The 27,457-nt window shown below is 57.7% G+C and overlaps 2 protein-coding genes across 3 annotated transcripts in view; both read right to left on the bottom strand.

Moving 5' to 3' along the window:
* The window catches only part of EP400 (E1A binding protein p400), a 72,313-nt gene extending 55,205 nt beyond the window's left edge, over positions 1-17,108 (bottom strand). The window contains exons 1-2 of the mRNA XM_060192658.1: positions 16,878-17,108; positions 9,489-10,792 (exon numbers count right to left, since the gene is read on the bottom strand). Coding sequence (XP_060048641.1) covers positions 9,489-10,763 — 1,275 coding nt within the window. The 5' untranslated portion in view covers positions 10,764-10,792; positions 16,878-17,108. The remainder of the gene's footprint in view (positions 1-9,488; positions 10,793-16,877) is intronic.
* Positions 17,109-21,762: 4,654 nt separating this feature from the next.
* PUS1 (pseudouridine synthase 1) lies at positions 21,763-27,055 on the bottom strand. 2 transcript variants are annotated; one of them, XM_060192709.1, is made up of 6 exons: positions 26,983-27,055; positions 26,381-26,600; positions 25,743-25,880; positions 25,234-25,336; positions 22,419-23,110; positions 21,763-21,915 (listed from the first exon to the last, which is right to left on the bottom strand). In XM_060192709.1, the coding sequence occupies exons 2-6, from the start codon at positions 26,588-26,590 to the stop codon at positions 21,880-21,882; spliced, it is 1,179 nt and encodes a 392-aa protein (XP_060048692.1). In that variant the 5' UTR covers positions 26,591-26,600; positions 26,983-27,055; the 3' UTR covers positions 21,763-21,879. The 2 variants fall into 2 exon arrangements, with proteins under 2 accessions (XP_060048692.1, XP_060048690.1); XM_060192707.1 differs by lacking the exon at positions 26,983-27,055 and adding an exon at positions 26,771-26,921.
* Between the last annotated feature and the right edge of the window lie 402 nt (positions 27,056-27,457).

A 27,457-nucleotide genomic window follows, 5' to 3' on the forward strand; every position in this document is an offset into this window, starting at 1 on the left:
CCTTACACACTTAAAAAAAAAACTTATTTAATTTGATAAGACAGAGAAACCAAGATGGGAGTATATATATGGAGAGAGGGAGAGATACAGAGAGACAGAGAGACACGCCAGCAGACCTGCTTCACCGTTTGTGAAGCTTTCCCCCTGCAGGTGAAGACCGGGGATTTGAACCTGGATCCTTGCGTATGATGGTATGTGCACTTAGCAGGTGCGCCACCGCCCAGCCCCCTGACATACTTTAATGTGTGAGCTCAATCAGGTACCACTCTCTAGCCCCCAAAAGAACTCCCCTTAACCTGATAAAGAACATCTACAAAACCCAGTTAATATCAGACTTTTTGCTCTCGTATCTATAAAACACCGAATGTTTTCACCATGAAGGTCAGAATGTCTGCGTCACCACTGATAGTCCTGGTCAGCGCAATAAGATACGAAAACACAGGTAAAAGGCAGAGCTACTAGGAAACAAACATCTCACTCCCTCTGCAGCTAGGAACCTCTATGAAGCCAATCTGAGGCTCCGTAAGAGCTCAAGAAGTAACAGGCGTGTTCAGCAAGGCTGCAGGCGAAGCTCCCTAGCACAGAGCCGGTCACAGTACAACAGCACGCTCGGGCTGGCCAAGTGTGGCTAGCTCATGTGGACAGTGCGCTGCCATGCCCCGTGTAGGCCTGAGGCTCGGCCGGCCGCCACACTGAAGGAAGTTCTGATGCCGTGGCTGCTTACACCCTCAGTCTCGTCGCCTCCCAGTCTCCATCGAAAACAAACTAGAAGTTCTCTTTGAGGCCAGAGATACCGCACACACAAATCTAACAGAACATATGCAGGACTGGCAAGCTGAAAACTACAAAAACACTGGCAAAAGAAACCAGGAGGAGGCAGGTGGTAGTGCCCTGGTGCCAGTCGTTTCTCTCCCCACCTAGAGACAAACCTGCCCCAGTAAGAATCCCACTGAGTTACTAAGCAGGTTCCAACAAGCTGAGTCTGACAGTCACATGACAGTGGAAAGTACTCATAATGACAAGAACAAAGAACACAAAGCCACGGCAGCCACGACAGCGTGGCTTTAGACAGACAGCTGCAGACGGAAGGGAGAGGCCACGGCAGCCACGACAGTGTGGCTTTTGTAAAGCATACAACAGCTTTAGACAAGACAGCTGCAGATGGAAGGGAGAGACCACAGCAGGCCAGCTTGCAGGAAGGGTCAGCTGCTTGAGAAACAGCTCTGGAAAGACTGGGTGGTCACATACAAGAGAGAGTCTCTATTTAGGCCTGTTGTGTTATCTAAGGCTTTACTCAAAATGAATCTCTCACACCCATTCCCTGGACAGACGACCCCACCAATGTGTCCAGGAGCTCCACTCCCCCGAGCCCTGCCCCACTAGGGAAAGAGAGAGACAGGCTGGGAGTGTGGATCCACCTGCCAACGTCCATGTTCAGCGGGGAAGCAATTACAGAAGCCAGACCTCCCACCTTCTGCATCCCACAATAACCTTGGGTCCACACTCCCAGAGGGATAAAGAATAGGAAAGCTGTCAGGGGAGGGGGTGGAATACGGAGAGATCTGGTGGTGGGAACTATGTGGAGTTGTACCCCTCTTATCCTGTGGTTTAGTCAGTGTTTCTTTTTTATAAATAAAAAATTTTAAATAAATAAATAAATCTGAAGGGAGCTGGGCAGTAGCACAGCAGGTTAAACGCACAAGGCACAAAGCCCAAGGACTCCGGTTCGAGCCCCCAGCGTTCCACCTGCAGGGGAGTCGCTTCACAAGTGGTGAAGCAGGTCTGCAGGTGTCTGTCGTTCTCTCCCCCTCTCAATCTCTCTCTGTCCTAGCCAACAACAACGACATCAACAGCAGTGACTATACAATAACAACTACAACAAGGGCGACAAAATGGGAAAAATGGCCCCCAGGAGCAGTGGATTCAGTGTAGGCACCAAGCCCCAGTGATAACCCTGGAGGCAAAAATAAATAAATCTCAAAAGGAGAAGGAGGTGAAGGATAACAAAGTAGATTCACACAAAAAATACTGCTGTAAACTTGAAGCAGCTTTACTCACAAGTGTCCTTCAAAGGGTGATGGTTAAACAAACGGGGTACAGTCACACAGTGGAATACCACTCCGCAAAAACCAAAACAACAGTGGTCCGGGAGGTGGCGCAGTGGAGAAAGCATTGGATTGTCTCCCAAGTTTGGTCCCCGGCAGCACATGTGCCAGAGTGATGTCTGGTTCTTTCTCTCCTCCTATCTCTCTCATGAATAAATAAATAAATAAATTCTTTTAAAAAAAAAACAACCACCACCACCAAAACAACAAAAAAGGAACAAAAACTAGAAGTAAATCAACACATAAATCATATTCATGCTACACAGATGTCATACTGAAAACGCAACACACCCGGTCCGTTTCTGTCTCATTACAGAAAAGACAGAAGCACAGAGGTGAAGAAAGGCTGGTGGCAGATGAGCAGCCCGGGAAGCATTCTGGGCTGTGTCCTAACCTCCCAACCGGCTGGCCTGTGAGTGCAGGAAGGCATGGTCGGGACAGACCACTGCTTCGCTTCCTTTCCTCCTTTTTTTTTTTTTTTCCCTCCAGGGTCATTGCTGGGCTCGGTGCCTGCACCATGAATCCACCGCTCTGGGAGGCCATTTTTTCCCCCTTTTGTTGCCCTTGTTGTTGTAGCCTCGTTGTGGTTATTATTATTGCCATTGTTGACACTATTCGTTGTTGGATAGGACAGAGAGAAATGGAGAGAGGAGGGGAAGACAGAGAGGGGGAGAGAAAGACAGACACCTGCAGACCTGCTTCACCGCCTGTGAAGCCACTCCCCTGCAGGTGGGGAGCAGGGGTCTTGAACCGGGATCCTTATGCTGGTCCTTGTGCTTTGCGCACGTGGCGCAAAGCTCAAGGATGTTCGAGCCAGAGCTGAGCAGTGCTCTGGTCAAAAAAAAAAAAGTATCCGTTCATGAATATGTAAATGTAGGGGGTGGGGGTAGATAACATAATGGTTATGCAAAGAGACTCATGCCTGAGGCTCCAAAGTCCCCAGGTTCAATCCCCTGCACCACCATACATACTTTGCTTTCGGAAAGCAAACTGGCGTCTGTTCAGTGATCGTACCAACAAATCTATTCCTGCAATTCCAATTAACTCTATCCCCTCTAAAGATTCCTACAGGCGCTTCCGCCAAGCCATCTTCAAAGCAGCTTCCCAAGCCATTCCTCGTGGGAGACGTGCTAACTATACGCCTTGTCTTGATGCTGAATGCGAGCAACTACTAAAGCAGTATGATGAGTCGGGCGACCCAGATGTGGCCGACCATCTCATTGCCTCCCTGGATGCAGCACGCCAAGCCCGCTGGCAACAACTCACGGAAAGTCTGAACTTCACCCACTCAAGTAGGAAGGCCTGGAAGCTTCTTCATAGTCTGGGTGCCGGTAGCCAACCCCCTCCCGTCTCCCATCCTCACGTATCTCCAAACTCAGTGGCCAGTCACCTAACTCAAGTTGGACGTGCTAAGATCGACCCAGTCTGGAAAAGAGAAATTTCCCACGAGTGGTCATCCCACTTCCGGTTATCTTGTCCATCTCCAAAACTCTCTCCCTTTACACTGTCTGAACTGGAAGACGCTTTGAAGAGGGTTAAACCGGGAACGGCTGCTGGCTATGATAACATCACCCCAGAACTCATTCTTAACCTGGGCCCCGCGGCAAAGAAGTGGCTCGCTTCATTCCTGTCCCACATCTTGGAATCTGAGTCTATGCCCAAAGTTTGGCGTCGTGCGAAGATTATAGCGGTTTTGAAACCAAAGAAAGACCCAACACTGGCCGCCAGCTATACACCAATTTCTCTCCTCTCCGTGTGTTACAAACTCCTTGAGAGGCTGCTTCTGTCACGTATTTCTCATCTTACAGAGAAATTCCTATCACCCGCCCAAGCTGGTTTCCGCCCAGGAAGATCTACCTGCGAACAAGCCCTGGCCCTCTCAATTTACATTGAAAATGGATTCCAGAAGAATTTAAAGACGGGTGCTGTCTTTGTCGATCTCACAGCAGCCTATGACACGGTCTGGCACCGTGGTCTCCTAGTCAAGATCTCAAGAGGCCTGCCTCCATGGGTGGCCAACACTATATCGTTTCTTCTCCAAAACAGAAGATTCCGGGTGCATCTGGGTGACAAGTCTAGCAGATGGAGACTTGTCTCAAGTGGCCTCCCCCAGGGCTCTGTTCTGGCTCCTATGCTATTTAATATTTACATCAATGACCTCCCAGAAACTTCTTCAAGGAAGTTCATCTACGCTGATGACATCTGCTGTGCAACTCAGGCATCCAAGTTCGACATCCTCGAGGAAACACTCACGAAAGACATGTCTCTGATATCTGATGACTGTAAAAAATGGTGACTAATCCCTAGCACTGCAAAAACGGTATCATCTGTTTTCCATCTACGCCATGCCTCGGCCTGGTGTGAGCTTAATGTGCAGCTTGGTGATACGAGAATCCGGCATGAAGCCCAGCCAGTCTATCTTGGCGTTACTCTCGATCGCACTCTGTCATTTCACGAACATCTCATAAAAACTGCAGCAAAGGTGGGCGCGAGGAATAACATCATGGCAAGACTGGCCAGCTCCTCATGGGGCGCGAGCGCTTCCACACTACGATCATCCTCTCTGGCATTATGCTGTTCCACTGCAGAATACTGTGCCCCAGGATGGTTCCGTAGCCCCCATGTCCACTTGGTCGATTCCAAATTATATTCCTCCATGAGGATCATTTCTGGAACCATCCGTTCCACCCCGGTTCCATGGCTGCCAGTTCTCAGCCACATCGCCCCGCCAGATATCTGTCGGGATGCGGCATCATCTAAGTTCATTTCCCACGTCTACGCTCGACCGGACCTGCCAATATACGCGGATATCTTCACCCACCCTGTCCAACGCTTGACGTCTCGTCACCCAATCTGGTCCCCTACGCCTACACTGAACTTCTCTGTTCCAGTCTCTTGGAAACAGAGTTGGCAGTCAGCTGAGGTCAAGAACAAACACCTCATCACAGACCCCTGCGAGCGTCAACCCGGCTTTGACCTAGCACATTATGACTGGGCCCTCCTCCATCGCTATCGAACAGGCCATGGCCGGTGCGCCGCTGTGTTCCATCGCTGGGGAGCCAGAGATGACCCGAACTGCCCCTGCGGCTCCAGACAGACTATGACCCACATAGTCAACGACTGCCACCTCTCCAGATTCAAAGGAGGTCTCGAAACTTGACATCAGGCTCAACCTGACGCTGTTGACTGGCTACGGAAGAAGGGCAAATGCTAGAAGAAGAAGAACCATACATACCAGAGCTGAGCAGTGCTCTGGTGTTTCTCTGTGTCTTTCTCTCTGCATCTCTCTCAAAAAAAATTAAAATAATAATAATAATAATAATAAATATAAACAGGAAAAAGGGGCCGGGCAGTGGCACACACATTACAGTATGCAAGGACCCAGGTTCAAGGCCTGGCCCCCACCTGCAGGGGGAAGCTTCACAAGTAGTGAAGTGGGGCTGCAGATGTCTCTGTCCTCTTCCCTCTCAATTCTCTCAGTCTCTACTTAACAAATGAATAAATGTAGCAAATCCATACAGAATCCTCACAGAATGACAACTAACACACAGAAGGAATGATGGAGCTAGAATGCACATTTGCAATCTTTTTTTTTTTAATACAAAATGGTGTGTTTATTTTATTTATTTTTTCCTCCTCCAGGGTTATTGCTGGGCTCGGTGCCTGCACCATGAATCCACCGCTCCTGGAGGCCATTTTTCCCCACTTTTGTTGCCCTTGTTGTAGCTTCGTTGTGGCTATTATTATTATTGCCCTTGTTGACGCAATTCGTTGTTGGATAGGACAGAGAGAAATGGAGAGAGGAGGGGAAGACAGAGAAGGGGAGAGAAAGATAGACACCTGCAGACCTGCTTCACCGCCTGTGAAGCGACTCCCCTGCAGGTGGGGAGCTGGGGGCTCGAACCAGGATCCTTACGCAGGTCCCTGCGCTTTGCGCCACACGCGCTTAACCCACTGCGCCACTGCCCGACCCCCTGTTTATTATTTTTTTAAAGAGTTTTATTTATTGATGAGAAAGATCGGAGACAGAGAAAGAACCAGACAGCACTCTGGTACATGTGCTGTCGGGATAAAACTCAAGACCTCATGCTTGAGAGTCCAATGCTTTATCCACTGCGCCACTTCACGGACCACATGGTGCTGTGTTTATTTTAAGAGACAAGAGCACCTAAGAGTATCGCCTGAGCACTATGCATGCCAGGGACCTAACTCTGGGCTTCAAACATGCAAAGCCTGCACTCTACCCACTGAGCTACTTCCCTAGCCACTACTGTAAATCTTTTTTTAGTATTTATTCCCTTTTGTTGCCCTTGTTGTTTTTTATTGCTATAGTTATTGTTATTACTGATGCCATTGTTGTTGGATAGGACAGAGAGAAATGGAGAGAGGAGGGGAAGACAGAAAGGGGGAGAGAAAGACACACACCTGCAACCTGCTTCACCGCCTGTGAAGCGACTCCCCTGCAGGTGGGGGGCTGGGGGCTCACACGGGGATCCTTATGCCGGTCCCTGCACATTGTGCCACCTGCGCTTAACTGGCTGCGCTATCACCCGCCCCAAGGCTGTAAATCTTCAACAACTGACCTAGGCAAGACTTCCTGAGTGCTGCTGGAATTAGAGGCTGAAGTTTAAGATGAAGCTTCCATAGCTTCTAAGTCTAGTCCCCAAACACACATCATATGCACAGAACTGCCTCCCGCTAGGAAACCTGGTGGACACCACCTTCACCAAGTACTCCCGTGGGGACCACAGCCCTGAGCTGGGCCCGGTGCCAGGCTGTGGCCTTTCCCTCAAAGGCACACGATCCCCACTGAACACAAGAAAGCTTCAGATAGTTCCACTGCAAAGGGTATTCTATAAAATCAGTGCCCACACTCCTCAAAAAGGTGAAGGTCAAGAAAGATTAAAGAAGGCCAGAGGCAGGATGTCTCCACTGAGTGGGAGCTGGGACTACGGGTTCACCAAGACAGGACAAAACCTGCATACAGACCAGGGCCTGTCACAGTGCTGGCCACTGTAAGCATTCCTGACCTGAGTGTTACAGAGATCAAGATTTACTTGCTACATGCTGAAGCATCGAAGTTGATAGTGTCACATATGACATCTGTAACTTACTTGCTAATAATTCAGGAGGGGAGAGAGTGTGTGTGTACATAAATGAAAGAGACAGGATGAAAATAACTAAATGCAGTAGAAATTATTAAGTCGTGAATTTGGGGAACATATAAACGGAAGTTCTTTATACTATGATTGCTACTTTTATATGCACTTGAAATCACATCAAAAGTTAAAACAACATGAAAAAACATAGATTGCTACAAGGCCTCTTCTTTCAAAACCCAGCACAAGCTGTCCAGGAAGTCAGGCTCTTGGCATTATACTGTAACACTAAAGAGCTGACTGTCAAAAATGAACCTGGTCTGCGCCAGTAGGCATCCACCTGGAAGCCCAGGGTTTGAGGGTCCCAGCGGGAGTGGCCACTGCCGTGCTTCTTCTAGCTACAGAGAAGCATTACTATCAGCTGAAGCCTGGCGTTGCTGCTGTTGTGCTTTGCACCATTCTCAAAGATACAGAAAGAAGACACGAGAAAGAACCCACATTTAAAACACAGACACAAGAAACCTGAGTCACATTAGCAACACTCGAGAGTCGGGGGGCATGCAGCTACAGGACTGCCAGTCACAGGCCAGCACGAGAGCTCACAGTGCAGTGAAGTCTGCGTCTCACTCACTCATGCAGCTGACCACTTTAGATGCAGTTAAACTTTCAGTTAAAAAAATAGGAATGGGCTCTGGAAAAAAAAAAATGCTAGAGAGCAAATAGTCAATTGAAAGTTAAACTATCTGGATGAAGGAAAAGTCTGGGATGAGACTACATTTTAGAACCGTCGAAAAGTACCTGGAGTGGCTGCTGCTGGGACGAAAAAGCAGCAGAAACATTTGGCGGAAGCTGGGTTGCTATAGCAACGGGAGTACCAGTCTGCCCATCCTTTCCTGTCACAACCTTTACCTGAGAGGAAATATTTTGAGAAAAAAAGGCAACATGATTTGTAAAACTGCTCAAAATAGTTAGAACCTTTTTTGCTGACAGCTCACTGACGTCTGATTTTTTTAAATGCAAAGTTTCTGCATCAAGTCCTGTAAAAAGAAACTGAGCTGACTTACAACTTGACTCAGCTACAAAGTTTATAGAAAACTCTGCCTTAAGCCCCTAGCAGAATCGACTGAGGCCCTGCCTCTGAGAGCAAGACCTCAGTCTGGCCCCCAGCAGTCATGTGGCCGGGCAGCGTGGCTGCAGCCCGTGACAGAGGGCGGATTCTCCTCCGTAAGCACAGACAGGGGTGGGGTTTGAGCCTGCAGACAACAGTGATGCATGAACATAGGGAGAACTGAATTTACTGTTTCATGGCAACAGGGGAGAAATACTAAAAAAAAACAAATAAAAACAAAAGAAAACCTTCTAGCCCTTTTGGAAAATAAAAACAGTGCATCCTGGGAAGGGCGCTAGAGAAACTAGGAAGTGGCCAGGCCACACAGACGCAGCCACGGTGCAGGGAGGCCTGGCTGAGTGGAGACAGCTCTGCTGCCACAGGCTTCCTCATGGGAGGACAGCCGCAAGGGTCAGGCGCATCTTGGCCGCCCCCCGACAGCGTACCCCACATGACACAAAGGCACAGAGTACAGTGTGTCCCAGGACAGCTCCCTCGTGCCCGTCTGGATAGCTGGCTCTGCAGGGCCACAATGCAAGTGAGAAATGCCAACTGAGGGACAAGCACCTGCCAGGCACCCACTGTCCAGACTGTGTCCTGGTTATCTTAACAGGCACCTGCCACCATGTGACTGTGACACTATTCCGAGCCCGACTGCCTCTCAAAATTGAAAACATTCTCAAACGTGCTCAGAGTAACAGTATTCAGTCATGCAGACCCAGTATGAGCACACAGACTTGGACTCTAAAAGCTAGAGACCCAAAGCCCTGAGGTCCATCCATGTTCCATGAGCCGGCAGCGAGGCCATTGTAAGTAACATATGGCTCTGGGAAGCCAGCCAAGAGGTGCGCTGTGCCCTCGATTTCTGTGGCCCGTCAAGTATCGGCCAGTATGCACCTCCAGCACCCAGACCTGGCACCCATGCCTGGCTCTGCCCTGGCAGGAAGTGGGTGCCCAGACTGGGGGGAGAGGCCGGGTATTACCAGGTCTGAGCAGAACCTGGCTCTCAATGAGCACGACTCACAGCGTGATCTCAGACCTGGCTCCCGCCCCCCCCCCCCCCCCGCCTTCCGCCCAAGACTGAAAGGGTAGCCGGGTCCAACCTAAGGACGCCACAGCCAAGCGGCAGAGGCCCCGAAGGCTCCAGGCTGCGGACACTCAGCCTCCGGTTCTCACCTCATCATTGATAACCTCAGCCTTCTCTTCCTCCTCCTCCTCTTCCTCCTCCTCCTCCTCCTCCAGGTCCAGATCATTCTGCCTAAGATAAGCCTGCAGTGGGGCATAGTGCTTCTTCTTAAAGGCTAAGAAGTCCATCATGTTGCCCTGGAGGTGCTGCAGGAAGAAGAGCTCGATCAGATACTCCTTGAAGGCCTCCTTGAGCACCTCCATCTCTCGGCGGTGGTGGTCCAGGCACTGCTTCCTCATCTGGGCCAGCTCCTGGGAGGCCGGGGGGATCTCCTCCAGCTTCTTGGGGGCTTTCCGCACCCCTGCGCTCCCCGCAGAAGTGAGCGGAAGACTAGAGAGGCCCGGGGGCACCGTGGTCCTGGAGGGGCTGGTGGGGGGTGGCGGGGACGTCATCCCAAATGCTGGGGGGCCCCCGACCCCAGGGAGCAGGGGCCGAGTGAGCGCCTGCTGCTGCTGCTGCTGCTGGATCAGCTGGCCCTGGATGATGCTGCTGATCTGGGGAGGCAGGCTGGCCGTGGTGATGTGGCCGGGGCTGGCCAGGGGCTGCAGGCCGGCCCCGCCGGTGGCCGCGGGGCTCTGGGGTCCCAGGTGGTGGACGGTCCCTCCGGACTGCACGTGGGGCTGGGACAGTCTGTGCTCCCGGGCGGCGATGGGTGGGCCCGCGTGTGGCAGCTGCACCTGGGCCCCCTGGGCCATCTGGGCCAGTCCCGAGCCATCCTGCAGCATGAAGTGCCCACCGCCAGGCGGGCTCAGGCTGATCTGCCGCACCAGCACGCTGGCGTCCACAAAGCCCCCGCCGGGGCTGCCGCTGCAGAGGCCCAAGCCCGGGGCGCCCGCCCGCACGCTCTGTAGGCCCGGCCCCGGCCCCGGGCTGGGCTGTGTGGGGCTCTGGGTCTGCACCTGCTGGGGCAGCGGTGAGGTGACTGGGATGTAGGACGGCGAGCCGTGCTCGAAGCGCTTCTGGCCGCTGAACTGGAAGCTGGGCGAGGCGGGGCTGGGCAGCGGTGCCAGCGAGAGCTGGGGGCTGGCGCCCACCCCCGGCCCCACCCCCTGCAGGGTGATATTCTGCCCGGCCGCAGGGCTCCTGCTCATCAGCTGCTGCACTTGGTAAGGTGGGGACTGGGGCGCGGAGGGGCTCGCCGACGGCACAAAGGGCGTGGCGGGTGACTGGGGTAGCCCGGGGAGGGCCTGCTCGTCCTCGCCCACGAAGGTCCTGGCCCGCGGCAGCTGGTGGGGCACGTTCTGAGGGCCGCTGCCATGGTGCATCGTCAAGCCCTCGTCAGCTTAGCCTTCTCCTGCAAACCAACGCAGAAACGGAGTCACCGGCAGGCAAATACAATGTCCCTCACAGCCCCGCAGAGAGGGAGGAAGAGGCACCACCAGCGCTCGGCCGGCCCTGCCAGGGCTTGGCCAGGAGCGGCGGTAGCAACGGTGGTGGCGGTGGTGGGTGGCCAGGTCACTTGTGTCACCGATTGGGGCCAGGACACACAGTGGAAAGGTTGAGTGACCCCAGCTAGCTGCCACCCTGAAGCTCCCTGAGCAGGTGGCCCTCGTCCCTGTCCCAGTCAGTCCCTACAGCAGGGGACAGTGGCAGAAGGCTCACAGGAGTGAGCACACGTCTCCATTACAGGCCCTCCCTGGCCAGAGGCTGGCAGCTTCGAGAAGGCCCTGGAGGCATCAGCTGCAGTCACACACTGAGCCCCATGGGGGAGCCCCGGCAGTGTGCCCCACTGAGGGGAGTCCAGACCCGTATCGAGAGCTGGAGCCCAGGGGAGTGGCGGGTTGGCATGCAGACTCAGGGCTGAGCCGGGACCCTGAGGTCCTCAGAAGACCTCAACACCAGAAGACAGGAGAGGGTAGGGCTGTGGGGGAGAGGAGAGGAGAGGAGAGGATGAGGGAGGAGCCAGAGCCCCGGGCCCCAGAAGACGCTCCCGTCAGACCTCCTGGGGTCTCCCACCGAGAGAAGCAGCACGGCAAACGCCGGCAAACGCCACGCCGGCTGAACGTCAGCTGCCACTCCGTGTGGGGCCTGGGAAGGGCCATTCAGCTGGTGGCTCTCCAAAGAGCAAAGCCAACCTGCTCTGACTGCCACAACCAGCCCTGGCTTGAGCCACAGCCACGTGGCATCGGAGCCCCCAGCCCGTGGGGATAAGTACCCCTTGCTAAGCGTCGACCTCTGTGCCTCCCTCGCCAAAATAAATGAAGCGTTTATTAGAAGATAACACTCTGGGGGCCGGGTGGTAGCGCGGCGGGTTAAGCGCACGTGGCGCAAAGCACAAGGACTAGTGGCGTAAGGATCCCGGTTCGAGCCCCGGCTCCCCACCCGCAGGGGAGTCGCTTCACAGGCGGTGAAGCAGGTCTGCAGGTGTCTGTCTTTCTCTCCCCCTCTCTGTCTTCCCCTCCTCTCTCCATGTCTCTCTGTCCTATGCAACAGTGACATCAATAACAACAACAACAACGATAAAACACTACAGGCAACAAAAGGGACAAGATGGCCTCCAGAAGCAGTGGGTTCGTAGTGCAGGCACCAAGTCCCAGCAATAACCCTGGAAGCAAAAAAACGCAAACAGAAGACACCACTCTGCAGCCCGAGAGAGGGCTAGAGAGCCTGACTGCTCGGCGTGAGTCCCAAGTCTGGGCCCCAGCAAGCACGCGCCAGAGCAAGGCTCAGGTCACTCTCCCGATCACTGACAGGACAGCAGCTAGCGTTCCGATTACCACGGGGTGTAAAACACAAAGAAGCGAATGCCAAAGTAAACGCTTACCGAAGCTCTGAAGGAAGTCAAATGTTTAAACTCATAGATGGTGATGTTGAATCTGATTAGACACGCTGAAGACACGTGAGTTTAAAATACTTAGGCCGCGCGATGGCACACCCAGTAGAGTGCACACATCACAGTGCGCAAGGACCCGGGTTCAAGCCCCGGTCCCCACCTACAGGGGGAACACTTCATGAGTGGTGAAACAGGTTGCAGGTGTCTCTCTTTCTCCCTATCTCCCTCTTCACTCTCGATTTCTTTCTACCTAGAGAAACAAAGCAAGGGGCCAGGCGTGGTGCACCTGGTTAAGCTCTCATGTTACAGAGCACAAGGACGAAGGTTTAAACCCCTGGTCCCCACCTGCAGGGTAAGCTTCACAAGTGGTGAAGCAATGCTGCAGGGGTCTCTCTGTCTCTCTCCCTCTCAATTTCTGTCTCCAGCTAATAAATAGATAAACAAATAAATAAATACAAAAACAAACCAACAAAAAGCCCAAAACCAAAACCGACTGCCGGGATTCATCATGCAGACACTGAGTCCCAGGAAAGAAGGAGAAAGAGAACAGGAAGGAAGGACCCAACCATAAGCCACCCAAGTTACAAAGCCGAATGTCTTGGAAGAAGGCTCGAAGTGGTCACGACAAAGGACTGCTGTCAGCCCTGAAATGCCGGTAGGACAAGAAGTCGGGATGAGGATGCGCACACATCACCAGGTAATGGCCGGTGAGTCCCCACCCGCACATGGGCAGAGGGCAGCACGGCGCTGTCTGTCCACCTCCGGCGAGAAAGGCCCTGGGACGGTCCCGGTGGGGGATGAGCCACTGCAGGAGCAGCCACCTGGCAGCACAGAGGATGCCACCCAACTCCCCACTTGGGAGCGATCCACACTGAGCCCCCTGGCCAAGTTGCCCCAGGACGTGGGGCACCGGAGAAGGCGGCCGGCAGATCTCAAAGGCCTGAGCCCAGCCGTGCCTGGTGGCGCGAAGGCGAAGGACCAAACTGACCGTCGCCCTTGACCTTGGAACCTTCTCGCTTCTTAGTTTGCAGCCCACATAGGAACGCCACCGCATGGAAGCGACACCTCAGCTTTCACAAAGTGCTTCCCAGACGTCAACGAGAGACTCAGCCACCCACGGCGTTGGCCCCAGAGGGAGGTCCGGGGAGGATGCTGGACTTCTGAGAGTGAGGTCCTGAGTTCGACCCCCAGCACTGCATTTGCCAGTGTGACACTCTGGTTCTCTCAGACACATATATACACACACGCGGCTCAAACAAAGAGCAACTTACTAGAACCCTGCCTGTAGGAAGGGGCTCGGCAGTGGAGCAGATCTGCACACACGAGGCCCTGAGTTCGATACCTGGCAGCACCTGTACCACGCTGAAGCTCCCTCATAAATAAATGGAGGTCGGGTGGTGGCTCGCCTGGTACAGGACACGTTATCACGTGCAAGGACCCAGGTTCAAGTCCAGAGGGGAAGCTTCACGAGTGTGGGCGCATGGCTGCTGTTTCCCCTTTGCTGTTTCTCCACACTCTCAATCCAAAAAAAAAAGCCATCGAGATGGTGGAGTCATGGAGACACCAAGCTCAGTTATAGGCCTGGCGGCAACAGAACTAACTAAAACAAAAATATTTATCTAAGGGCTTTGGAAACAGCACAGTGGCTCACAGGACGACGAGCTGCCATGTGGGGGCTCCAAGCCCTCAGATCCAAACCCAGCAGCGCCATAAGCCAGAGCTGTGTTCTCCTTACAAAAAAGGAAAACGGGGGCTGGAGGTGGCGCACTTGGCTGAGTGCACGTGACACAGAGCCCAAGGTCCTGGGCTCCAGTCCCCGTCCCCACCTGCGGGGGGAAAGCTTCACGAGTGGTAAAGCAGGGCTGCGGGTCTCTCTGTCTCTAGCTCCCCCTTCACTCCTGATTTCTGGCTGTCTCCATCCAGTTAATAAAGGTAAAAAAACTAAATTAAAATAAGGAAAAGGGAAAATCTCAGGTTGGGATGATGAAGCTCCCAAAAAAGCAATAATCAAATAAATAAAAAAACACAGGCGGAGGAATCGGGCGGTAGCGCTGCGGAGTAAGCGCAGGTGGCACTAAGCACAGGTGACACTAAGCGCAGGGACCGACGGCGTAAGGATCCGGCTCGAGCCCCCGGCTCCCCACCTGTAGGTGGTGAAGCAGGTCTGCAGGTGTCTGTCTTTCCTTCCTCTCTCCATTTCACTCTGCCCTATCCGACGACGACGACATCAATAACAACAATAATTATCTACAACAACAATAAAAAGGCAAGGGCAACAAAAGGGAAAATAAATTAATAAAAAAACAAAACACAGGCGGGCAGGGTAGACAGCATAATGGTCATGCAGAGACTCTCGTGCCTGAGGCTCCAAAGCCGCAGGTTCAATCCTCCTCACCACCACGAGCCAGGGCTGAGCAGGGCTCTGGGAAAACAGACAAAAACACAGAGCCTCAGATCCTTCAGAAGACAATGGAGCACATATAAAACAAAAGACACGGCGGTGAAGAAATAAAAGGAAAAAAAAGACACAGTGGGGGTCGGGCGGACGCACAGCAGGTTCAGCGCACGTGGCACCAAGCACAAGGGGGGGGGGGGCAAGGACCCGCGTGAGGATCCCGGTTCGAGCCCCCGGCTCCCCACCTGCAGGGGAGTCGCTTCCCAGGCGGTGAAGCAGGTCTGCAGGTGTCTGTCTTTCTCTCCCCCTCTCTGTCTTCCCCTCCCTCTCTCCATTTCTCTCTGTCCTATCCAACAACGACAACAATAACAACAACAATAACTACAACAATAAGGGCAACAAATAGTTAAAAAAGAACTTAAAAAAATGTTTAAAAAAGCAAAACAGCGACACAGCAAGTAGAATTCTCACCGCCCCCCAAACAGACGGGCATCACAGCCGCTGAACTGGGGTCGCGGGTCAGTGTCGGGCCGCTCCCTGCGCCTGTGACCGCCTGTGACCTCGGGCTGACCCGCAGCAGGAGTGAGGGGAGGAGGAGGGAGGGGTGAGGGAGAAGGAGGGAGAGAGGAGGGAGGGAATGAGGGGTGAGATGAGGAGGGACAGATGAGGGAGGAGGGAGGGGAGGAGAAGAGAGGAGGGAGGGATGGGGGTGAGGTGAGAGGAGGAGGGCGGGCGTGGGGAGGCGGCCCCTGGGCGTGGGGAGGAGGGGTGAGGAGAGAGGGGAGGAGGGAGAAGGGAGGGGAGAGGAGGGAGGGAGGAGGGGTGAGGTGAGAGGAGGGAGGGAGGAGGGGGAGGGGCGAGGGGAGGGGAGAGGAGGGAGGGGTGAGGGGAGGGGAGAGGAGGGAGGGAGGAGGGGAGAGGAGGGAGGAGGGGAGAGGAGGGAGGAGGGGAGAGGAGGGAGGAGGGGTGAGGAGGGAGGGAGGAGGGGAGAGGAGGGAGGAGGGGAGAGGAGGGAGGGAGGAGGGGAGAGGAGGGAGGAGGGGTGAGGAGGGAGGGAGGAGGGGAGAGGAGGGAGGAGGGGAGAGGAGGGAGGGAGGAGGGGAGAGGAGGGAGGGAGGAGGGGAGAGGAGGGAGGAGGGGAGAGGAGGGAGGGAGGAGGGGAGAGGAGGGAGGGAGGAGGGGAGAGGAGGGAGGAGGGGAGAGGAGGGAGGGAGGAGGGGTGAGGAGGGAGGGGGGAGGGGAGAGGAGGGAGGGAGGAGGGGTGAGGAGGGAGGAGGGAGGGAGGAGGGGTGAGGAGGGAGGGGGGAGGGGGGAGGAGGGAGGAGGGAGGGAGGAGGGGAGAGGAGGGAGGGGGGAGGGGAGAGGAGGGAGGGGGGAGGGGTGAGGAGGGAGGAGGGAGGGAGGAGGGGAGAGGAGGGAGGAGGGGAGAGGAGGGAGGGAGGAGGGGTGAGGAGGGAGGGGGGAGGGGAGAGGAGGGAGGGAGGAGGGGTGAGGAGGGAGGAGGGGAGAGGAGGGAGGGAGGAGGGGTGAGGAGGGAGGGGGGAGGGGAGAGGAGGGAGGGAGGAGGGGGTGAGGAGGGAGGAGGGGGAGAGGAGGGAGGGAGGAGGGGTGGTGAGGAGGGAGGGGGGAGGGGAGAGGAGGGAGGGAGGAGGGGAGAGGAGGGAGGAGGGGAGAGGAGGGAGGGAGGAGGGGTGAGGAGGGAGGGGGGAGGGGGAGAGGGAGGGAGGGAGGAGGGGTCGAGGAGGGAGGAGGGAGGGAGGAGGGGTGAGGAGGGAGGGGGGAGGGGGGAGGAGGGAGGAGGGAGGGAGGAGGGGAGAGGAGGGAGGGGGGAGGGGAGAGGAGGGAGGGGGGAGGGGTGAGGAGGGAGGAGGGAGGGAGGAGGGGAGAGGAGGGAGGAGGGGAGAGGAGGGAGGGAGGAGCGGGTGAGGAGGGAGGGGGGAGGGGAGAGGTGAGGGGAGAGGAGGGTGAGGCGAGGGGAGGGAGGGAGGAGGGGCGAGGGGAGACGAGGAAGGGGGTGAAGTGAGGGGAGGGGAGGGTGAAGGGGGGAGACGGGGGAGGGAGGAGGGTGAGGGGAGGCGAGGCGGCCCCTGGGCGTGGGGAGGGAGGCCCCGCTGTGGGAGGAGCGCCCCGCCCGCCCCGCCCGCCCCGGCCGCCCCCAGCACCGGCCCCGCCGCCCCCAGCCGCTCGCGCCCCCGGCCGGCGCCCACCTACCCGGCTCCCGGCGGGACTCGAGACGGCGCCGCTCCGCTCGGCGCATCCGGGGGCCGCGGCGACAGGAAGCGGTAGCGCGCCCGCTACGGAGAGCCGGAAGGGACGTGCCTCGCCGCGCCTGCACCTACGCGTTCGCGGCGGCCGATGTTGGCGGCGGGAGGCGGCGAGACGGCGGCGGGCTAGAGCGGCCGCGCGAGGGCTGGAGGCGGCGAGACGTCGGCGGGCTAGAGCGGCCCCTAGAGGGCCTGGAGGCGGCGAGACGTCGGCGGGCTAGAGCGGCCCCTAGAGGGCCTGGAGGCGGCGAGACGTCGGCGGGCTAGAGCGGCCCCTAGAGGGCCTGGAGGCGGCGAGACGTCGGCGGGCTAGAGCGGCCCCTAGAGGGCCTGGAGGCGGCGAGACGTCGGCGGGCTAGAGCGGCCCCTAGAGGGCCTGGAGGCGGCGAGACGTCGGCGGGCTAGAGCGGCCCCTAGAGGGCCTGGAGGCGGCGAGACGGCGGCGGGCTAGAGCGGCCCCTAGAGGGCCTGGAGGCGGCGAGACGTCAGCGGGCTAGAGCGGCCGCGCGAGGGCTGGAGGCGGTGAGACGCCAGCGGGCTAGAGCGGCCCCTAGAGAGCCTGCAGGCGGCGAGACGGCGGGCTAGAGTGGCCGGGCGCGGGCTGGAGGCGGCGAGACGCCGGCGGGCTAGAGCGGCTCCTAGAGGGCCTGGAGGCGGCGAGACGCCGGCGGGCTAGAGCGGCTCCTAGAGGGCCTGGAGGCGGCGAGACGTCGGCGGGCTAGAGCGGGCGGGCGCGGGCCGCCCTGGGCTGAGGTGGTATCCCGGGAGCGACAGTGCAGCTGCGCCCCAGCCTCGCGCTTGTGCGGGAGCTGCAGGGGGCGGCGCGGGGTCCGAGGGAGGCTGCACACTCGCGGAGCGCACCCAGCGGGCGCCGACCCGGCCCCGGGCCCCAGCTGCCGCATCCCCCTGCGGCTCTGTCCGGGAATCCGGTCGTTCCCCGTTCCCATCGCTTCTCTTCGGTTGAGAGTCCAGGGCTCGGCTGCGGGGCTTCTGCACAATTATTATTATTATCACCATCATTCCCGCGGCCCGGTGAGCGCGGGTGAGCCTGGGGGCTGCAGGCGCTCTGCACTGTTATCTTTTTAATTTTTAAATGGTCTTTATGTGTTAGAAATTGAGACAAGGGGAGACAGACACCAGCAGCCCTGCTTCCCCACTCGGGAAGCCTTCCCCAGCAGGTGAGGCCAGGGGCTCGAACCCGGGTCCCGCGCCTGTAATGTGCGCTCAGCCAGGTCTGCCGCCTCCCCAGCCCGGGGCCCGGCTGCAGGACTTGTATCCCTGCGCTGCTCCCTGCCCGCCTTGTCTCAACTTGAGCACCATTCCCGCACTCACTGGTTAGCTGGTCTCAGTGTGAGCACCATTCCCGCACTCACTGGTTAGCTGCTCTCAGTGTGAGCACCATTGCCGCACTTACTTGTAGCTGGTCTCAGTGTGAGCACCATTACCGCACTCACTGGTAGCTGGTCTCAGTGTGAGCACCATTCCCGCACTCACTGGTAGCTGGTCTCAGTGTGAGCACCATTGCCGCACTTACTTGTAGCTGGTCTCAGTGTGAGCACCATTGCCGCACTCACTGGTTAGCTGCTCTCAGTGTGAGCACCATTCCCTCACTCACTGGTTAGCTGGTCTCAGTGTGAGCACCATTCCCTCACTCACTGGTTAGCTGGTCTCAGTGTGAGCACCATTCCCGCACTCACTCACTGGTAGCTGGTCTCAGTGTGAGCACCATTCCCGCACTCACCGGTTAGCTGGTCTCAGTGTGAGCACCATTCCCTCACTCACTGGTTAGCTGGTCTCAGTGTGAGCACCATTCCCGCACTCACTGGTAGCTGGTCTCAGTGTGAGCACCATTCCCGCACTCACTCACTGGTAGCTGGTCTCAGTGTGAGCACCATTCCCGCACTCACCGGTTAGCTGGTCTCAGTGTGAGCACCATTCCCGCACTCACCGGTTAGCTGGTCTCAGTGTGAGCACCATTCCCGCACTCACTGGTTAGCTGCTCTCAGTGTGAGCACCATTGCCGCACTTACTTGTAGCTGGTCTCAGTGTGAGCACCATTACCGCACTCACTGGTAGCTGGTCTCAGTGTGAGCACCATTCCCGCACTCACTGGTTAGCTGCTCTCAGTGTGAGCACCATTGCCGCACTTACTTGTAGCTGGTCTCAGTGTGAGCACCATTACCGCACTCACTGGTAGCTGGTCTCAGTGTGAGCACCATTCCCGCACTCACTGGTAGCTGGTCTCAGTGTGAGCACCATTACCTTACCGCACTCACTGGTTAGCGGAGGTGGGCAGAGGCCCCAGCAGCTGGTGCTCCCTTTGTCTGGGCGGCAGGTGGTTCACCCTCCATGGCAGTTGCCGGGCGCTTTGGCGCCTTGGGCTGCAGCCTGGCTTCCACATGCAGGACAGACTGCCCAGGCAGCTCACGGCCAGCCCCAGGTGCCCCCGACAGTGTGTCCATCTCTCTCCATCTGAGAAAAGCAAGCCTGGAGGGTCCAGGTGGTGGCACACCTGTAAGCTTCACGAGTGGTGAAGCAGGGCTACAGGTCTCTCTCCTTCCTATGTCCCCTCACCTCTCACTTGGTCTCTACCCAATAATAAAAAAAAAGCCTGGAAAAGTGAATTCCCAGTGACAGGAAAACAAAGCTGGGCTGGGGGCGGGGTGTTTCAGTGATTTCTCCTGCAGTCCGAGAGCCTGTGTTCAAGCCACATGGGACACTACACAGGTGAATCTTGACAATGGAACAGCTAGGTGCTGTCCTCCCCTCTGTCTGGGGAAGAGAAGCACCCAGGAGGGTCACTGGAACTGAACAAAGCCCCAGGCAAGTCCTGACAGAAATGGATAAAATGCCAGGGGCCCGAAGTCAGGCGCAAAGTGCAAGGACTGGGTTAAGGAATCTGGTTCCAGTCCCTGGCTCCCCACCTGCAGGGGAGTGGTTTCACAAGTGGTGAAGCAGGTCTGCAGGTGTCTCTCTCCATTTCTCTGTCCTACCCAACATCAATAACAACAACTACAACAATAAAACAAGGGCAACAAAAGGGAACAAATAAAAAAAAAAAAAGGATCCCGGTTCAAGCCCTGGCTCCCCCACCTGCAGGGGAGTTGCTTCACAAGCGGTGAAGCAGGTCTGCAGGTGTCTGTCTTTCTCTCCCCCTGTCTTCCCCTCCTCTCTCCTTTTCTCTGTCCTATCCAACGACATCAATAATAACTACAACAATAAAACGAGGGCAACAAAAGGGAATAAATAATAAATACTAAAAAATAAATAGCCTCTAGGTGCAGTGGATTCGTAGTGCAGGCACCAAGCATCTGGAGGCAAAAAAAAAAAAAAAAAAAGCCATGGCCCTGCAAAGGCCACACTGAGCGCCTAAGCTGGTGTCAGATGGGCACCTGCAGCCAGGAGGCACAGGAGGTCTCATTGGCCCTCAGCACGACGCAGCTCCCAGGCTAGACTTCAGTCCGGACCACCAGTGTTCCAGGTTCATTAGTTCTGAGGTGGCCCTGAAGCAAGCTTCTGGAGCAGGCTGGGGCTGGAGAAGAAGTGGCCTCCCCACACAGGGTCTCTTCCCTGGGGAGTGAGCCCTCTTGGAGACTGGGTCCCGGGCTGAGGACAGTGACTCTTTGAAGTGTTGAGGGGCAGGGAGTGAAGGCTTCCAGGACCCACAACCCAGGGTGGCCAGCTGTGAGTGCTGGCATGTCACACTGAGGTGACAGGTGACACCTAGTAGTGTTTTAACTCATGCTGGGGGCAGTGTGGACCTCAGGTAGGGGCCTAGGCCAGAGGCAGGGGGAGGAGAATCAGCTGTGGGTGTGACCTGGTGCAGGGGAGGCTGCCCTAGCTGGCAGCCCCCAGCCTGTTCAAAGTGGGGTACCCTCCCAACTCCCTAAGCTCCCCAGGGAGGCAGGTTTGGGGAAGGTCTCGGGCCGTTCCCATCAAGAGGCCCTCACCCAAAAAGCGCAAGGACCGGCAGAAGGATCCCGGTTCGAGCCCCCAGCTCCCCACCTGCAGGGGAGTCACTTCACAGGCGGTGAAACAGGTCTGCAGGTGTCTTTCTCTCCCCGTCTTCCCCTCCTCTCTCCATCTCTGTCCTATCCAACAACGAACAACATCAACAATAATAATAATAACCACAAGGCTACAACAAGGGCAACAAAAGGGGAAAAAATGGCCTCCAGGAGCAGTGGATTCATGGTGCAGGCAATGAGCCCCAGCAATAACCCTGGAAAAAAAAAAAAAAAAAAAGAACCCCTCACCTGTGTTTCCTTGTATGTTAGTGCTTCTGCCATCCCAAGAGATCTCTGCTGCCCCAGGGTTGTGAAGATCTCCAGCATCTACTGCTTCACAGTACTCAGTCATCCTGTATACCCCTCAGCCCCCACTTGACACTTTGGACCACGTGGGTACTGGTTCCAGAAGAGTTTGGGAATTTCCTCTCAAAATACCATGGCAGGTACCAGATGCTCACACACACCCCCAAGTGCACACACCTGCCACACACCCCTCAGGCACCCAAAACCCCCCATAGCAGGAGACCTGGTCAGGATGCAGCTTGGGGTCAAGGCTGGCAGAGCAGGGGACCTCCAGAGAGCACCTGCCCCTGCCCAGCCTAGCCCACAGGCAGTGCCAAGTAGATGTGCCTAGATGTGCTAGGGTGGGCAGAACTCATGTCCCCCAGCCTTGTGTCTGCTGTCCCATACAATGAGCTCACATGAGGGCACTGGGTGGCAATGTCTGAGGCAGCCTCCCCCCCAGACAAACCCCTAGTGTGGGCAGCTCAGGTCCTAGCACCACGCCCCTCACCCCAGCAGAGACCCAGCACAGCTGAGAAGTGGCTACGCAGAGTGGGTTTAATAAGAAAGTTGATGCTAGAAAAATAAGTCTCTGTGAGGTGGTGAATAGCAGGGGTTGTACACAAGGCGCTTGGGTCCTGTGTCCTGCAACCGTGCTCAGTCACTGTCTTCATCCTCTTCACTGCCGGGGACCTGCAGGCAGAGGGGGTTGTTGGGGCCACCAAGCAGGGTGCTGCCTCAAGGCCACCAGTCAGGAGCCGAGGGTGAGAGAGACACACCTGATTCCCACTTGCTTTGAGCAGGAAGTGGGGCTGGGGCAAGAGGGGCATACCCCATACTCCCACTGCTAAGCAGAGGCAGAGGCTGCCTGGGAGACTGCAATGCCTGCTGCCAGGGGCCTCCCCTGGGATGGGCCTGCCCCACCTACTGTGGGGTAAGAACACCTCGATGCATTGAGGTATCAGGGGCCTTTACAATGAAAGGTGTCCACCATCCCAGGACCCATGGTGTTGAGCCACAAATGGGACACGGGGCCAGAGCTGTTCCTCCCAGGTCACTCAGCATGGAGCAGGAGGGAGAGTGGGCCTGTGGGGTCCTCATCCTCCCCTGAGCACCCCAGGCTGGCTCCTGAGGTTGCTGGGTGCTGTGGCATCCCTTTCTGTGCCCGCCCAGCACACAGCCCTGCCCCAGCCCACCTGGGTGTCTGGACTGGCGGTGCCCTGGGTGCTGGCGCTGAAGTTGTGCACAGGCAGCGTGCAGAGCCACTGCGCCATGGAGCGCTCCTGCCGCTCGGTGCGCACGATAGTGGGGAAGATGTGCTGCTCTGTGAAGGCGGCTGCGCCTGCTGCCTCATGCGCCCAGTCCAGTGGCTCGTGCAGCCCATCGTGGCCATAGCGCTGGTTGTACTTCTCAAAGTGCACGCGCTCCAACACCAGGCCTAGCCCCGGCGCCTTGGGCACGTCCAGCTTAGCAGGGCCCCAGCTACGCTCCAGCACACTCTCGGGTGCGTAGCCCTTGACAATGGCCAGCAGCAGCCCCACCATCTTGCGGATCTGGTGTGTCATGAAGCTCTGCCCCTTCACCTTGATCACCGCGAACTCCAAGCCCTCCCGCTCAAAGGGCTGCTCACAGAATGCGTCCAGGATGTAGCGCCGTGCGCTGGGCTCCAGGGGCCCCTTCTGGGACGTGTAGTTGTGGAAGTTATGGGTGCCCTTGTAGCAGGCCAGCAGCCGGTTCACACGCTGCAGGGTCTCCATGCTGAGCCGGTAAGTCTCATCCTGCACATCCAGGTCCTTGTGGGCAAAGGCAAAGGTGGGCAGCATGTAGAAGTAGGTCCTGGCGTCACACTTCTTCTTGGAGTTGAACCCACCAGTCACCCGCTTAAGTCCTAGGGGAGAGGCGAGGACTGAGCACCCTGGCTGATGCACTGTCCAGCCGCCCGCTGTGGCAAGTCATCCTGCAAAGCTGGGACGCAGCTAGCAGGATGCTGGACGGGCACATGGGGACAATCAGGCAAAATGGAGCCCCCCACACAAGGGGACAGAAGCCAGTGTGCAGAGCGCCCCTGCAAGCACCCCAGACTGGCAGCGGAAGGGAAGGTGCTCTGAACTCCGCTCTGTCCCATCCCTGTGGCCAAGCCAAGCACCTCCTCTGTCGCACCTTCAAGTCTCCTTTGTCGGGCTAGTTTGGGGCAACCTGACGAATTTCTGCTTTGCCTTAGCAATTCAACACTGCCAAGGCTCCCATCAGAGCCTCAGGACTCCACGGCCCAGCCTTCCTGAGCTGCCTCCTGCCAGGGCTCCCGAGGGGATAGCGCCCTGTGGAGGGGGATTCTCAGAAACTTGGGAAAGGGTGGTGACAGTCCCCGGAATGCTCACTCTAGGAGACTTCTCAGGAGGGAATCACCCTCACACAGCAAAGACGTCAGAGCATAACAAAATAGAATATCTGTGGAAGGTCAGTTAAGCAAGAGAAGCAACCAAGGAGGGTAACTGGCTTTGTCCTGAGAATTATCTGGTGGGAAGACAGCACGGTGCTGAGGACAGACTTTCCTGCTGCCTGACTCCAGAGCTCTACACACTCAGCTTGTGCTGCCACCAGACAGAGCTCAGCGGGGCCATGGTAAAAAAAAAAAAAAAAACATTTGGGCTGGGAGATATCGCACCCCTTGCCACGTGTGCTGCCCTTGGTCTGAACTGTGGCAGCCCAGCATCAGTATAGGAGGGAGGTTCTCAGGCAGTGATGAGACGTTGCTTGGAATCTCTCTAGTGTCTGAAAACCCACAGCTACAGACTCACAGGTGTGAGGGTCTCTGAGGGATACAGACAAAGGGATGCTTCCCTCCCTCCTCTCCTTCCTTTTTCTCTTCCTCTTCTCATTAATGAATTAAAGTTTTTTTCAGTGTGGTAGATAGCATAATGGTTATGCAAAGAGACTCTCAGGCCTGAGGTTCCAAAGTCCCAAGTTCAATCTCCTGTACCATCATAAGCCAGAGCTGAGCAGTGCTCTAGTAAAGAAAAAAAGATCAATTTGGGAGTTGGGCGCAGTGGGTTAAGCGCACATGGCGCAAAGCACAAAGACCGGTGGATGGATCCCGGTTTGAGCCTCCGGCTCCCCACCTGCAGGGGAGTCGCTTCACAGGCAGTGAAGCAGGTCTGCAGGTGTCTGTCTTTCTCTCCCCGTCTCCCCCTCCTCTCTCCATTTCTCTCTGTCCTATCCAACAATGACAACATCAATAACTATAACAATAAACAAGGGCAACAAAAGGGAATAAATAAATTTTTAAAAATTTTAAAAGAAATTTAAAGGAAAGCAGCCAAAGAGTGTTAGACTTGAGTATGCATGCGGACCCAGCACTACAGAGCATTGTTTTGAGTCTTGGGGTGAGGCAGTGTTTCGGGAGCTTTCTCTACATGTCAAGTCCAGGGTTCAACCCCCGACCCCGCATGTGCTAGTAAGGGACTCTGGCCTTGTATTCTCTCATGACATTAAAGGAAGAAGAGCCCATCTATCTCAGGGTGAATGATGATTTCAGTGCTGGAGTCAGGTTTTTTTTTTCTTCCAATTTTTTTATTATCTTTATTTATTTATTGGACAGAGACAGCCAGAATTGGAGAGGGAAGGGAGTGATAGGGAAAGAGACAGAGAGACACCCACAGCACTGCTTCACCACTCACATAGCTTTCCCCCTGCAAGTGGAGACTGGGGACTCGAACCTGGGTCCTTGCGCACTGTAATGTGCTCAACCAGGTGCGCCACCACCCGGTCTCAATAAAGCTGGAGTCAGTCTTACGCAGGCTTACCCAGGACCCTGAGACCCAGGCACTCACGGGCTTATCCAGGACCCCGAGACCCAGGCACTCACGGGCTTATCCAGGACCCTGAGACCCAGGCACTCACGGGCTTACCCAGGACCCCTAGACCCAGGCACTCGTGGGCTTATCCAGGACCCGAGACCCAGGCACCCGCGGGCTTACCCAGGACCCGAGACCCAGACACTCGTGGGCTTACCCAGGATCCGAATGTGAGAGGGCAGGTGACTGTTGATCTTCTCCAAGAGGTCATCGACCAGCCACACCTTCAGGGACACGACCTGGCCGGCTGCAGACACCCCCTGCCAAGATGAAGAGTAGGTGGAGGGGCACCGGGGAGCAGAGGCAGGACGGGAAAGGTGCAGGGACAACAGCATAGGCAGGCGTAGCACTGCAGAGCACAGGGCTGGCAGCAGGAGGCCCAGGCTCTGCCTCCCTTCCTCAAGTCAACAGTCCCATCAGCAGACCTCCAAGAGACGACAGGACTTCGGAGCCCAGCAGAACACTCAGAGCAGGAGACTAACACCCGACGGACGGTCAGGAAACAAAGCCCGGCCCTGCCCGGCACGGCCCCGATTGCCCTTCTGTGGTGAGGCGGGCACCGACGCGCTCCACAAGGACACCTCCGCGGTGGAAGCGGCTCCTTGGGCGAGAGGCTGGGCAAGGACGCCTGGGGGCCGTGCGGCAGAGGAGCAGCGGCAGGACTACCTTGTCTGTGCGAGCGCAGCGCTGGAAAGACATCTTCTTCATGTCCTCGCCGTGACTCTCAGGGATGCAGCCCGAGCGCACCAGGGCGGACACCAAGTCGTCCTCGATGGTCTTGAACTGTGAGGCCCCCGTGTTCCTCTGAGGGAGGAAGAAGAGAAAAACTCCTCACCGCCGCTCACCGAGCGCCCCTTACCTGCCGGCCCGCCCGCCCGCGCGCCCCTCACCCGCCCGCCCCTCACGCACTCGCCCGCGCCCGCCCGCGCGCCCCTCACTCGCGCGCCCGCCCCTCACTCACCTGCCCGCCCGCCCCTCACTCACTCACCTGCCCGCCCGCCCCTCACTCACTCACCCGCCCGCCCCTCACTCACTCACCTGCCCGCCCGCCCGCCCCTCACTCACTCACTCACCCGCCCGCCCGCCCCTCACTCACCTGCCCGCCCCTCACTCACTCACCTGCCCGCCCGCCCGCCCCTCACTCACCTGCCCGCCCCTCACTCACTCACCTGCCCGCCCGCCCCTCACTCACTCACTCACCCGCCCGCCCCTCACTCACCCGCCCGCCCGCCCGCCCCTCACTCACCTGCCCGCCCGCCCGCCCCTCACTCACTCACGCGCCCGCCCGCGCGCCCCTCACGCACCTGCATGCCGTGGTAGCCCTTCCCCGAGTAGGCCAAGAGCAGCACGATCTTGCGCTTGGGCGGCCTGGGGGCCTCCTGGTCTCCCCGAGGCTTCTTGGCCTGCGGCCCTGCGTCCTCCCAGAGGCGGGCACCCACGGGCCGGCCGCGGGTCTCGCGCTCGGGCTCCGCCGGGGCGTCCACAGGCACCGGGCCTGCCGCCTCCCCGGCCATGGGGGACGAGCTGCGGAGCGAGGAGTCGTCAGGGCGGCGGCGCCCGGGCCGTACCGCTCCCACCCGCCCCGCGACGCCCCGCGAGGGTCCCGGGGACACAAGGGCGGGAGGGCGGTGCGGGGTGCTCCTGAGGGGACGTCCCCCTCCGGGGGCTCCGGAGCAGCCGCGGGGCGTCGTTACCAGAGAGGGCGCCGTCCGGCGCGCGGCGTCCAGGCTCCGCAGAGTCTCCTCAGCGCCCCCGCGGCCGCCCGCAGGCCGGGAAGCCCCATGCCTGGCCCCGCCTCCTGACCCCCGCAACCCCGGGTGGACCTCTGACCCCGGGCCCCCCCCAACCCCCCCCCCGTCCGCGCGCGGCTCTCGCCCGGACCCGGGGCGCCCAGCGGCCCACTCACGGCGCGGCCACGGAACCCGACGACCACGTGGGCGAAGGCGGAAGTGCGGCGCGGGACGGCGGCCGGGCGCGGACAAACGTCCTCGGGGCGGGGCGGGGCGGGGCGGGGCTTGCTGCCGGGCGGGGCGGGGCTTGCTGCCGGGCGGGGCGGGGCTTGCTGCCGGGTGCGCCTGCGCACTCTGTCCCAGCGCGGGTCAGCCGGGGTGACCGCGGGGCAGGGCGGCGGAGGCTGGTCCGGGAGCCTCCCCGAGCCCGGACGGGACGACACGGAGACTGTGGAGTCGGGTCAGCGGCACAGCTGTCTGCGCCTCACGCACCCGCCCACGGGGTCCCGGCGCGGCCCTCAGGCACCCGCCCGCGAGGGAGCCGTCGGTCGAGGTGGGACGAGGAGAGGCGCCCGGAGCCCAGAGGGATGAGCGACGGAACGGGGCCTCCCTCGCCAGGACACGGGGCCCGCCGGGTGGCAGCTGCGGGCT

Source organism: Erinaceus europaeus, chromosome 6 (genome assembly GCF_950295315.1).
Source record: "Erinaceus europaeus chromosome 6, mEriEur2.1, whole genome shotgun sequence".
Classification (NCBI taxonomy): domain Eukaryota; kingdom Metazoa; phylum Chordata; class Mammalia; order Eulipotyphla; family Erinaceidae; genus Erinaceus; species Erinaceus europaeus.

Bases quoted from the DNA above. Each gene is read 5' to 3' on its own strand.
- PUS1 (XM_060192707.1), bottom strand. From the start codon at position 26,859: ATGGGGCTTCCCGGCCTGCGGGCGGCCGCGGGGGCGCTGAGGAGACTC. The intron at 26,601-26,770 runs GTAACGACGCCC...CTCGCTCCGCAG, and splicing joins GCCGGACGGCGCCCTCTCTG to CTCGTCCCCCATGGCCGGGG. The intron at 21,916-22,418 runs GTGGGCTGGGGC...CTCTGCCTGCAG, and splicing joins CCGCCAGTCCAGACACCCAG to GTCCCCGGCAGTGAAGAGGA.